Genomic DNA, 14,332 nt, shown 5'->3' with positions numbered 1-14,332 from the left:
TATATATATATATATATATATATATATATATATATATATATATAAAGGGCTTCACGGTGGAAGAGGGGTTAGTGCGTCTGCCTCACAATACGAAGTTCCTGCAGTCCTGGGTTCAAATCCAGGCTCGGGATCTTTCTGTGTGGAATTTGCATGTTCTCCCCGTGAATGCGTGGGTTCCCTCCGGGTACTCCGGCCGATGAGGTGGCGACTTGTCCAGGGTGTACCCTGCCTTCCGCCCGATTGTAGCTGAGATAGGCGCCAGCGCCCCCCGCGACCCCGAAAGGGAATAAGCAGTAGAAATGGATGGATATATATATAATATACAAATATATATATATATATATATATATATATATATATATATATATATGTTATGCTGGAAAGGTGTGAGGACATGTCGCTTCCTTGGCGAGGCACATTATAAAGTAGAGTACATACAAGTGGACATGAAAGGGATGTGCATCTGTAAGAGGAATGTGTTACCTAGGGCAACAAGGTACTTCAGAGACAAAAAGAGTGGTAACAAGATAGCAGAACTATATATATATATATATATATATATATATATATATATATATATATATATATATATATATATATATATATATATATATATATATATATATATATATATATATATATATATATATATATATATATGTATATATATATATATATATATACATATTAGGGCTTCACGATGGCAGAGGGGTTAGTGCGTCTGCCTCACAATACGAAGTTCCTGCAGTCCTGGGTTCAAATCCAGGCTTGGGATCTTTCTGTGTGGAGTTTGCATGTTCTCCCCGTGAATGCGTGGGTTCCCTCCGGGTACTCTGGCTTCCTCCCACTTCCAAAGACATGCACCTGGGGATAGGTTGATTGGCAACACAAAATTAGCCCTAGTGTGTGAATGTGAGTGTGAATGTTGTCTGTCTATCTGTGTTGGCCCTGCGATGAGATGGCGACTTGTCCAGGGTGTACCCTGCCTTCCGCCCGATTGTAGCTGAGATAGGCGCCAGCGCCCCCCGCGACCCCGAAAGGGAATAAGCAGTAGAAATGGATGGATATATATATAATATACAAATATATATATATATATATATATATATATATATATATATATATATATATATATATGTTATGCTGGAAAGGTGTGAGGACATGTCGCTTCCTTGGCGAGGCACATTATAAAGTAGAGTACATACAAGTGGACATGAAAGGGATGTGCATCTGTAAGAGGAATGTGTTACCTAGGGCAACAAGGTACTTCAGAGACAAAAAGAGTGGTAACAAGATAGCAGAACTATATATATATATATATATATATATATATATATATATATATATATATATATATATATATATATATATATATATATATATATATATATATATATATATATATATATATATATATATATATATATGTATATATATATGTATATATATATATATATATATATATATATACATATTAGGGCTTCACGATGGCAGAGGGGTTAGTGCGTCTGCCTCACAATACGAAGTTCCTGCAGTCCTGGGTTCAAATCCAGGCTTGGGATCTTTCTGTGTGGAGTTTGCATGTTCTCCCCGTGAATGCGTGGGTTCCCTCCGGGTACTCTGGCTTCCTCCCACTTCCAAAGACATGCACCTGGGGATAGGTTGATTGGCAACACAAAATTAGCCCTAGTGTGTGAATGTGAGTGTGAATGTTGTCTGTCTATCTGTGTTGGCCCTGCGATGAGGTGGCGACTTGTCCAGGGTGTACCCTGCCTTCCGCCCGATTGTAGCTGAGATAGGCGCCAGCGCCCCCCGTGACCCCGAAAGGGAATAAGCGGTAGAAAATGGATGGATGGATATATTAGGGCTGTGAATTTTGGGTGTCCCACGATTCGATTCAACATCGATTCTTGGGGTCACGATTCGATAATATATTGATTTTTTCGATTTGATTCAATTCTCGATTCAAAAACGATATTTTTCCGATTCAAAACGATTCTGTATTCATTCAATACATAGGATTTCAGCAGGATCTACCCCAGTCTGCTGACATGCTAGCAGAGTAGTAGATTTAAAAAAAAAAAAAAAAAGATTTTATAATTGTAAAGGACAATGTTTTATCAACTGATTGCAATAATGTAAATTTGTTTTAACTATTAAACGAACCAAAAATATGACTTATTTTATCTTTTTGAAAACATTGGACACAGTGTGTTGTCAAGCTTATGAGATGCGATGCAAGTGTAAGCCACTGTGACACTATTGTTTTTTTTTTTTTTATAAATGGCTAATGATAATGTAAAAGAGGGATTTTTAATCACTGCTATGCTGAAATTATAACTAATATTGATACTGTTGTTGATAATATTCATTTTTGTTTCACAACTTTTGGTTTGTTCTGTGTCGTGTTTGTGTCTCTTCTCAATTGCTCTGTTTGGTTTTGGAATCTCATTAAATTGTTATGGTATTGCTGTGTAGTGGTTTGTTGGATTGATTAAAAAAAATAAAAATTCGAATCGATTTTTTCCCACACCCCTAATATATATATATATATATATATATATATACATATATATATATATATATATATATATATATATATATATATATATATATATTTCTTAAGTCTTCAAAGTGGTGTGGAGATTGCTTCGCCACTTGACCTGGGACTTAAAGTGGTGCATTTTATGGTCAGGAGCATCGTTCTGCTATCTTGTTACCCCCCTTTTTGTCTCTGAAGTACCTTGTTGCCCTAGGTAACACATTCCTCTTACAGATGCACATCCCTTTCATGTCCACTTGTATGTGCTCTACTTTATAATTCATACCTTATTACATGACTCATCACATGTGCCTCGCCAAGGAAGCGACGTGTCCTCAAACCTTTCCAGCACTTATTTCTGGTGAAGAGCAAATTCTTGGTGAGTGTAATTCGGCACACACAGAAAACGCACATCCATCCATCCATCCATTTTCTACCGCTTATTCCCTTTCGGGGTCGCGGGGGGAGCTGGCGCCTATCTCAGCTACAATCGCACCTGGGGATAGGTTGATTGGCAACACTAAATTGGCCCTAGTGTGTGAATGTGAATGTGAGTGTGAATGTTGTCTGTCTATCTGTGTTGGCCCTGCGATGAGGTGGCGACTTGTCCAGGGTGTACCCCGCCTTCCGCCCGATTGTAGCTGAGAAAACGCACATGCTTTCCAAAAACTCCACAAGTGTTAAGAATAAACCCCGTTTTAATAACCTTTTATTTGTTAGCCAAGTAAAAGGCTAATACACATTAGACACAATTGCTTGAGGAATGGATGGGAATTATGAGCCCATTCATGCTGTGCTGTAGAGTCATGGGAAAGCTAATTTGCATCAAACTGCAGTCATTAGTTCATTCGGTTTTGAGTCCAACTCTCCCGTGGATCAAATTGCGTCATCTGTTCTTCCGTTTGTCCTTTTTGCTCTTGCTGGCCGAGACTGGACAGCCATTTGATGAGAGAGCGGAGGCATGGCCACTGGACTTCAGATGGTCAAAAAGCTTGTTTCTTGTAGGGAACTCGCCATTACAGGTCACACAGCGGAGGTTTATTGGTTTCTGGACATAGGGAGAACAATATGACATTACTTTATTTTTTTCTTTTAAATCATTATTATGGCCTCTGCCATGAGTTTGTGGTGAGTTTTGCAAATATGACATAACACTTAACTTAGTAGACGGTAAAGAAGGCATTTTACATCTTAGCGTCATTCTGGGTGAAAGTGCAGATAGTGTCGTTAAATTTTAATATTTCACAATTACAATCCACTTACCGTATTTTTCGGACAATAGGTCGCAGTTTTTTTCATAGTTTGGCCGGGTTGCGACTTATACTCTGGAGCGACCTTTGTGTGAAATTATTAAAACAGTGCCGTAAAATATCAAATTATATTTAGCTCATTCACGTAAGAGACTAGACGTATAAGATTTCATGGGATTTAGCAATTAGGAGTGAGCGATTGTTTGGTAAACGTATATCATGTTCTATATGTTGTAGTTATTTGAATGACTCTTACCATAATATGTTACGTTAACATACCAGGCACCTTCTCAGTTGGTTATTTATGCGTCATATAACGTACACTTATTCAGCCTGTTGTTCACTATTCTTTATTTATTTTTAATTGCCTTTCAAATGTCTATTCTTGGTGTTTGGTTTTATCAAATAAATTTCCCAAAAAAAATGCGACTTATACTCCAGTGCGACTTATATATGTTTTTTCCTTTCTTTATTATGCATTTTCGGTACATTGGGACATTATAACAAAAAGTACAATGTGTAATTGATAATTATATATATTAATAATAAAATAATAATAATAATAAGAATATATAAATATTGTTGCTGTCAAATTATTAATTTCTAAATCAGTTTAATCACACTAATGTCTTTGGATTAATCATTATTAGGTTACTTGCATGCATAATTTGAATAAACTTAAAAAAGACCCCAATATTTGGTCACAAATGCAGATATATTATTAGAATGTCATACGGGAACATTTTTGTAAATGTTTTACTTAAATGAATGTCATTTATTTGTTAAAAATTTGCAAACGGTATTATACTATTAAATCCAGTCAAGGTGTATTTTGAGTGAAATTTGCCAGCAGGCACAGCAGTCAGAGTCTACCCATTCATCTTTGTACTAAAAAATGCATTGACCTGATCACTGACTATAAAACAACCCGTGCCGCTTTTCAGGTAACCAGCCATGATGCCGGTAAAGGAACATGTACTGTTAAAATAAATTATGTGATTAATCTCTGTATATTTATGATTAATATTACAGCTGTTTCGACATTATTTAATGTGTTTTAAATGTACGTGTATGGAATGAATTAGGGAAAAGAGCTTTCATTGTTCTGCCCCTTTGGCTTGAAAGAACACTACAGAATAAACTGAAACTCTCTGTACTTCTTCCACTCGAAGCCTTCCGTTCCATCTTGAGGGACATACAGTCAGATGTTTGTACAGTGCCTGTGTTTTTAAAAGGTGTACATCTTAAACTGTTTTTGTTATCGTCTTACAGCTCCCATTTTCATATCTTCTTAAAAATGCATGTTTTAATTTATGTCATCACCTTCTTATAACAATTTCTGTGGTTATCTGGTATGCGTTATTATCTGGTTCCATAAAATATTGTTACATTGTTGGAAGTTACATTTCTATATTGTTATATACATAGAATAACTACGGGGGCAAAAGGCCAAATAATTGTAATGATCGCTATGGCTTTTGTTTAGCTAATTTGAAGTGAGGTGAGTTTATTTTGAACATGCATACAATTACAAGATGATACATCACAATTTCCAGGTTCTCTTTTCAACATGTTCAAAAAGAAGTTGGAAGAATTTAATCCTACCCCTTTTCCTTTTCATAGCAGTTGCTAAAACATTGGTTCACTTTCTGTTCTTAATCTATTCACAATATACCCCATAAGTCATAACATTAAAAATGAATAATTAGTGAAGTAAGTAGTATTTTATGTGGTGAGATAAATACGAAAATCAAATTCAGAATGTTTATCATGGTTCTTTTTCTTTGTACTTTGTGAACCGTTTCTTGAATTGGATCATATTAGTACACTGTTTGATTTATTTGTTTAATCCATACCATAATTTAATTCCACATACTGATATACTAAATGTCTTAAGTGTTGTAGGTGCATATTTTTTCTCTTTTGTTGAGAATAATTGTTGGACATTCTTGGGTAGCCGGTTATAGTTTTGCTTTGTACATTGTTTTAGCTGTTTGCAATTTTTGTTTGGAATTTCAATATTTTCAATTAAATTTAGGGGTTTGTCTGTTTTGTACATCCAACATTATGTATTATTCTAACTGATCTTTTTTGTAACACAGTTAATGAATAAAGTGAACTTTTGTAGTTGTTTCCCCATATTTGTGCATAATAACTCTGATACGAGTGAGCAGTAGAAAATATGAAGTGATTTTTGGTCCCATGCATATTTAGCTTTATTCATTATTAACATAATTCTTGCCACCTTATGTTGTATATTTTTCATATGAGATTTCCAATTCATTTTATCAATACACCTAGAATTTGATTTAATTTACTCTTTGAATATCTACTCCGCCTATTGGTATTTATGTTTGACTCTCCCTTCTACTGTGACTGAATAGCACTACTTTAGTTTTACTGAGGTTTAAGGACAGCTTCTTTTTGTCAAACCATCTTTTTAATTTGTTAATTTATTTTGTTATTTGTATTAGCCTGTGTGTTCTCTTCTGAACAAAACACTGTTGTACCACCTGCAAATAATACTAACTTTAAGTCTTTTGTAGCATCACCAATGTCATTTGCACTATTGACTTTATTTTGCTGAAATAATCGTGTAAGACTGTAACGATTAAGCAATTAATTTGATTAAAAAAAAGGAATGATTTATATGTTGTTACTTTGATTATTCAATAATGGGCAACTGATAAAACATTATAAAGTCCGCACCGCGTTGAGTGCCCAGCACTTTAAATATGCAGACATAGTTTCTGCACGGCCGCTTAAATTGAGCACACATCAGAGTGGTGATGTGTGGGTGTGTGATCGATGTGGGCATTTTTTTTTTCCTTTCTATTATTTCACACATTTTAAAAGTGTAATTTCACTGTTAATTAAGTGCATTTATTGGAGAAAAAAGAAGAAGATTAAAGTAAACAGAACAATATTTTTTTATTTAAACCATTTTTCCTGAAATACACATTAAGGCTATAAAATGTGTTTTATCTGATGACTTCATTAGTCAAACAAACTAATTGATAGAGTACTCGATTACTAATATACAGTAATTCTCAGTTGCAGCCCGATAAATGTATGTAATAACAGGAGATATGTTTTGATTGATTTTGATTTATTTATAGATAGTTATATTAAATATTGTTAAAGTGTTCACAAACACAATTTTCGATATAAATATTGGTATACCTAAAACTTTTTTCCTGTGTTTTATTTTGATTAGAATCACAAATTAAGGCAAAATCACAAAATCTTTCAATGATTTAAAAAAAGTAAGTACGATACAAAATATCAGCAATACTAACCCTGTATTTACTTTTTCTTAAATTTATTTTATTTGCAGTATTCCCCCACCCCTAATGGACATCTCTAATGGCTGGATGTTGGAGCTTACAGCATGAATTACATCCTTAGTACACCAGCAGGTCAACAGCACAAATAATATAAACATTATCAAATAAGGGGGCAATTATATGTAACTGGTGGTAATTAGTTGTTTTAAAGAAATCTAAACTGGTGTTACTACACAAGTCTAAAAATTGTTTTTTTCTCGATCCAAAGTAATATAGTTGAGATTTAATTTTAGGTGCCAGCTCATGATTTTTAGAGGTGATAAATGTAGAAGATTTTGCAGAGGTATGTTTGCGCTCTTATACCAACCTCAGTAACCTGATCTCCTCCTAGATGTGATGAGTTGACGTTCTTTGATTTGTCTTTTCCTGCCTTTTTTGGCTTGGTATTAACAGAGCTAGACATGTAGACAGAAGAGTATGTTAATTAACAAAAATAAAGAAACAACAAGAACAACCATAAAGCAGGAAAGATGAACCACTGACGTTGTGACTTCAGTGGGAGGAGGAAGAGGTTTCTGCTTTTCAGTCTCTGTTGGGCTCGGACACGTCTCAGTAGTATCTGCAGCGGGGTCTGTAGCATCTGTTGTCGGTGCCTCCTTTTCCGCATCCTCCTCCACTGGAAAACTCTGCTTAAGAGGAGAGGTACATGTAGTAATCAAGTTGAGATGACTTGAGCTAAGCATCACTCACATTTGCTACTTTCTGCTGCCTCTTCTTCTTCTTTTGCTTCTTGGACAACCTGTGTGGTTGAACAAGACCATTGTTGGCATGAAAAGCACAACCAGGTTACTCAAAACAGTTCTCATGTTGGCTCACCTTTGTCTTTGGTTGTCTTCCTCAGCCTCATCTTCTTCCTGTCTGTCGTCACTCTCTTGCTCATCCAGGGCCATAGCACGTGAGTCATCGTCCTCCAGCTGTTGCCGCAACAACGCAACCATGTCCTTGTGTTTTTTTGATTTCTCATGGTTTTTCATACTTTGGAGGAGAAGAAAAACATAGGTTTTTAAATGTATTTTTTTAGTTGACATAAAGCAGAGTGGGCAGCACGGTGGAACGAAGGGTTAGTGCGTCTGCCTCACAATACGAAGGTTCCTGAGTAGTCCTGAGTTCAATCCCGGGTTCGCGATCTTTCTGTGTGGAGTTTGCATGTTCTCCTCGTGACTACGTGGGTTCCCTCCGGGTACTCCGGCGTCCTCCCACCTCCAAAGACATGCACCTGGGGATAGGTTGATTGGCAACACTAAATTGGCCCTAGTGTGTGAGTGTGAGTGTAAATGTTGTCTGTCTATCTGTGTTGGTCCTGGGGTGAGATGGCGACTTGTCCAGGGTGTACACTGCCTTCCGCCCAATTGTACCTGAGATAGGTTAGAATAAAGCGGAGGGGTTTTTTTGCTGGGCAGCAGAGACGTCTGCTGGCAAATGTGAGAACTGCATGCTTTAAATAATGGCCCATTAATTAATTAATTAATATATATATATATATATATATATATATATATATATGAACCAATACAAAATAAATTTACTATTGATAAATAAATTGAATTTTATTTTCCCATCCATCTATCCATTTTCTACCGCTTGTCCCGTTCGGGGTCACGGGGAGTGCTGGAGTCTATCTCAGCTGCATTCGGGCGGAAGGCGTGCTACACCCTAGACATGTCGCCACCTTATCACAGAGCCAACACAAATAGACAGACAACATTCACACTCACATCCACACACTACAGCCAATTTAGTGTTGTCAATTAGCCTATCCCCAGGTGCATGTTTTTGGAGGTGGGAGGAAGCCGGAGTACCCGGAGAGAACCCACGCAGTCACGGGGAGAACATGCAAACTCCACACAGAAAGATCCTGAGCCCAGGATCAAACCCAGGACCTTCGTATTGTTAGGTTCATGTTTATGTTACTGTTCCGCCGTGCTGCCTAAAATAAAAATTAAGAAATAAAAACTGCCTGCGTGTCAGCTCTGTGTTAGGGGCGTCAACATGTAAACTTTCTCTCATTACCTTACATCGGTTTGCGCTTTTTTACCCATTTAGTTAGATTTTCTAAAACATATACCGTACTTTTCGGAGTATAAGTTGCACCTGCCGAAAATGCACAATAAAGAAGGAAATAAACATATATAAGTCGTACTGGAGTATAAGTCGCATTTTTTAGGGAAATTTATATGATAAAACCCAACACCAAGAATAGACATTTGAAAGGCAATTTAAAATAAATAAAGAATAGTGAACAACAGGCTGAATAAGTGTATGTTATATGACGCATAAATAACCAACTGAGAAGGTATGTTAACGTAACATATTATGGTAAGAGTCATTCAAATAACTATAACATATAGAACATGCTATACGTTTACCAAACAATCTGTCACTCCTAATCGATAAATCAGATTAAATCGTATACGTCCAGTCTCTTACGTGAATGAGCTAAATAATATTATTGGATATTTTACGGTAATGTGTTAATAATTTCACACATAAGTCGCTCCTGAGTGTAAGTCGCACCCCCGGCTTAACTATGAAAAAAACTGCGACTTATAGTCCGAAAAATACGGTACTATAAAAGTAACACATTGTTAGAGTGGTCAGTCCATTTTTTTTTTGAAAACAAAATATATTTAAAAAAATGAAAACAAATTTAATTCTGCTATAAATACACAAACAGAGATCATCATTAATTTGCATAATTGGTAATGACATGCGAATGTAACTGTAATAAACACATTAAAAACTAAGAATAACATTGTTGGCGTGTAGGAGACAAAAATTGAGTAAAAAAATAAACCCTGAAAAAAAATCTAGTTTAGAAATACAACTGAACTTTCATTTCTATCTTTTTTTTTTAATGTCACAAATAGGGCTGGGCGATCTGGCTGAAAACTCTATCACATTATAAGTTTTTCATATTGATCGATATTGATACAATTTCCAACTTATCAATGGTGCTATTTATCAGTTGCGAGGGTGTCTGATGGGGAGTAACAACAACATTTTCCAGTAGCTTGGCTACTTTTTGTGAGAGTAACTATTTCTGTAGCTTAGCCATTTTTAAACCCATGTAGCTAGGTAGCTTACATCAAAAGATACAAGCTACAAAGAGAGAAAATGAACCGCGAATCCAGGCCAAAAAAAAACATGGAAAAATACAAGGACCTGGATAAATGAGATGAATGAGAATGTTCGTGTGATGAGTCACAATTGGCTAAAGTTTGGGTAAATCATTATGGACTGGCCAGTCAGGGGAAAAATATGGCGAAACCAGGAAGCAAAACCAGGAAGTGTCCCCAAAAGTGGGACACTTCAAGCTGACTACTCAAAAAAATCTTATAAAAGAAAAACACTTGAAAATGGCAGAGGAATTCTATCCCACAGATAAGATTTTTTCTTTAGTGATAACGACTACGTCCAGGTAACCGGCAATAATGCATGTCCTCGGCAAAACCTTAGCTTTTAGTTGTTTACGCTATAAACCAAAATCATATTTTTTGTTTCATCTGACATCACATGGACTAATATAAGACCTTCTGGAGGAAAGTTTTGTGGGTGAGATGAAACAAAAACGTAGCTGTTTGGCCACAATACCCAGCAATATGTTTGGGGACAAAAGGTGATGTCTTTAATCCCAGATACACCAATCCTATCGTCGAGCATGGTGGTGGAAGTATTATGCTCTGGGCCTGTTTTGCTGCCAATGGAACTGTTGCTTTAAATGGGACAAGGAAAAAGGAGGATTACCTCCAAATTCTTCAAGACAACCTAAAATAATCAGCCCAGAGGTTGGGTCTTGGGCGCAGTTGCGTGTTCCAACAGGACAATGACCCCAAACACACGTCAAAAGTGGTAAAGGAATGGCTAAATCAGACTAGAATTAAGGTTTTAGAATGGCCTTCCCAAAACGTTGGACAATGCTGAAGAAACAAGTCCATGTCAGAAAACCAACAAATTTAGCTGAACTGCACCAATTTTGTCAAGAGGAGTGGTCAAAAATTCAGCCAGAAGCTTGCTCGAAGATTGTGAATGGCTACCAAAAGGACCTTGTTGCAGTGAGACTTGCCAAGGGACATGTTACCAAATTGGCAAATTGGCAATACCAATCCCCAATACCAATTATCTTCTGCCACCTTTTAACTCAATGGCAGATTGGGTGTGCATGAAGCGTGTTAAAAAGCAAAATTACGATGCATTCTGCCTCCTACTGTAATGAGCTAAACAAAAAGCCATATTTAGACAGTCCTTTTAAAAAGTGTTCATGAGTGAGGGGTAACAGGTAAGTGCCATATCTGCCAAATATCTATATACTTACAGGTTACAGGTGAATGTGGCAGGTCAGAAATGTTGTTCATGTGACAGTCAGACTATTATTAAAGGCTTTTCGAGATTGTTTTACCCATAGGGTAGGTCAAGCCCAAAAGTAAACATCAAACATGTCACTCACGCTTTGTCCGATTTGAAGGATTTGTCGCAGGCTGGACAGTAAAGATCATCGAAGTAGCCGAGGTTGATGTTGTCTGCATCTGGTTGGTCTCCTTTAATAGAGGTTGTATCAGGTATTTGTTTTAAGACAAAAAATCTAAAAAAAAAAAAAAGTCAGAAAAAGGAAAAACTCAGACTGACCAAGTCCTTTTTCCAAAGTCTCCAGCTCTTCGCTTTCACTCTCCGACACGTCTCCAAACACTTCCCCATACTGAGCCTCCATCTTCTGCAGCTCATTCTCCAGCTCCGACATGGCGGCCCAGCTCTGCTCCTTGTACTCCTCCGCCAACCTTGGGAGACAGACAGCAATATTTAGTAATGTTCAACGGCAAGCCTGAATATAAAAAAAAAAATCTGCATAATTAGCACTGCTCACTTAGCCTGACTGAGCTTCTGCTTGCGCCTCAGCTCCTCCACCTTTTTGCTCTTCTCGGCGTTGCGCTCCTCCACCTGCTTGCGGTGCACATGTACCCGACGGTCGCGCTTGCGGACAAAGGCCACCAGCTGGCGCACAAGCTCGTTGCGCTCCTTCCGAGCCTTGTCTCTGGTTTTCTTGTTCTCCTTCTCCATGGCTCTCTTCTGCCAGCGGTTGGAACCCTGCCTGGTGTCGTACTCCTCCTTCCAGGCAAAGTTTTTGCGTGTGCAAAAGCTCTGCCAGTAGCCATAAAAGACGTGCACCACCTGGGAAATGGGAACAATGGAGTTGACCAAGATAACATAAGCCACAACTTTTACTTAAACAATATGGAGGAAGACTTTTCATAGGAGACCTCCATCAAGGCCTAACGATATGTGACCAAGTGGTGTTTTGAATTGGTGTTGCTGGATTTGAATAGTATATAAGAAACGTGTATGTCATGTTAGTATCTTCGTGGTAAAAATCGAAGTTGTAAATATCTAGTAAATTCAATGCTTATACTGCGCAGAACAGCCAGACCTTTAAAATACCTACGTGTCAGTAGATTACAGTTCCAGTTGTATGGTCATAAAAAACCCTAATAAAGAACACATTTACATATCCTTTTTTTTGGCTGTCATCATTGTCCTTGTCATTATCGGTAGATTTCTGTGGCGGCAAAAAAAAAAAACACAAAAAAATGTACATTTTTGGTTCTGGTTCACCAGTTTCCTGTTTTGTCTGTGGCTGAATCACATACATAAAATAAATTACAGTTCTCATCACTAAGGATGGGTATCTTTTACATTTGAACCAATACTATACCAATTTTCGGTACCGGGGAATCAATACCGGTACGCAATTAAACAATTTTTTCAGGTACTTTAGTGTGTGTTCATGTAGTGATATATTGTATTTATTGATCAAATATATTTATTTTTAATTTGACACTGATCTATTGCTGTCCTGCTGTTATATCTTGATTTCTTACACTGACGAGTCTCATTTGCAAGTATTATCTAATAAATTTTGCATGTCATGTCCATTCCGATATGTTAGCTGGCAGACGTGTATAGGCTAAGGTATGTTGCTGTAGACAGGAAGTAGCCTTTGCTATAAAGCTGAATGTGCCAGTCTTTTCTTTTATTGATCTCGAAAAAAGTTTTTACTGTAAGTATTGACCTTATTACACACAAGCTGTTTGATAGTTACATGCATCTCAGTGTATCTTGGGTTTGATTACCAAATTCGGAGATGTTGCAATCAGCATTCAAAATATCGTATGTATTATTATGAGTACATCACATTATAATCACTATATAGTTTTATCGGTTATTACTTCTGTTTAAGGGGGAACTGCACTTTCTTTTGGAATTCTACCCATCATTAACAATCATTATAAAAGACATGCCGACGGATGGGTTTTTTTACGCATTCTAACTTGTAAATAAATGTAAATAAAAGTCTGCTTACAATGGAGCAAATGGGAGGTCCTCTATTTCGACCAGAAAACCAACCGCCAACAATACAATTTACATTTCATGACTTGAATATTGACCAAGGTGTAATGACATTCATGTCATTTCCAAAACAGAAAGTGCAAGATTGTCAGAGACATTTTAAAACAAGCTATGCGTGCCCTTTTATGCATAATGTCACTAAGATGACATATCAAAACAACACTAAATTAAAGTGCACTTTTTGTACAGAACGCCACTACAATAGTTTAAAACAAATAAAGTGCACTTTTGTGCATGATGCTACACAAGATATTTCAATAACTGTCAAATAAAAATGAGCTGCATAATAGGAAATCAAATAGTGTATGTCCTTCGCTATGTGGTAGGTTACTGCGGACGTTATCTACTTCTGTTGTTGACTATTTTTTTCGTACGGTGTTGATGTGGAAATAGTTGCTTCGGCATTTTGTTGGTGTGGCACTGAATGGAGATGTTGACATGCTGCGTTTCAAGCACTCCTTATTGTCTAGCGGGTGACTTTTCAAATGATGCTATATTAGCAGTGGTGCTACTTTTTGTAGCAACGCTTTTGCCGCATAATTGTTCAACATATTCCCGCCAGACGTGCTGTTTTTCTTGGGAATTAATTCTTCCTTCATTGGTTACAAGATTCGCACCTTCTCTCTCTCTTATTACCACCCGCACCACACCGTTAGCATCACAACTAACGTTACCATGTCGCTATCTGTCTGCTCCGCGGGAGCGTGTGACGTCGCACACGTTACGTATGTAAGAAGGTGTGCTTGTTTTAAGTCTCTGTGAGTAGGAGAGACAAGAAAGAGTGGGAAACGCAT

At 37.0% G+C, this 14,332-nt stretch overlaps 1 protein-coding gene across 1 annotated transcript in view; it reads right to left on the bottom strand.

The window, feature by feature from the left end:
* Window positions 1-3,222: 3,222 nt before the first annotated feature.
* Window positions 3,223-14,332, bottom strand: part of LOC133536114 (dnaJ homolog subfamily C member 21-like) — a 14,526-nt gene continuing 3,416 nt past the window's right edge. The window contains exons 5-12 of the mRNA XM_061876323.1: window positions 11,998-12,302; window positions 11,763-11,911; window positions 11,584-11,674; window positions 7,956-8,114; window positions 7,830-7,878; window positions 7,623-7,765; window positions 7,447-7,534; window positions 3,223-3,590 (exon numbers count right to left, since the gene is read on the bottom strand). Of these exons, the coding sequence (XP_061732307.1) occupies window positions 3,429-3,590; window positions 7,447-7,534; window positions 7,623-7,765; window positions 7,830-7,878; window positions 7,956-8,114; window positions 11,584-11,674; window positions 11,763-11,911; window positions 11,998-12,302 (1,146 nt within the window). The 3' untranslated portion in view covers window positions 3,223-3,428. The remainder of the gene's footprint in view (window positions 3,591-7,446; window positions 7,535-7,622; window positions 7,766-7,829; window positions 7,879-7,955; window positions 8,115-11,583; window positions 11,675-11,762; window positions 11,912-11,997; window positions 12,303-14,332) is intronic.

Source organism: Nerophis ophidion, linkage group LG17, assembly GCF_033978795.1.
Source record: "Nerophis ophidion isolate RoL-2023_Sa linkage group LG17, RoL_Noph_v1.0, whole genome shotgun sequence".
Taxonomy (NCBI): domain Eukaryota; kingdom Metazoa; phylum Chordata; class Actinopteri; order Syngnathiformes; family Syngnathidae; genus Nerophis; species Nerophis ophidion.
This window is presented reverse-complemented; position numbering and strand designations above follow the sequence as displayed.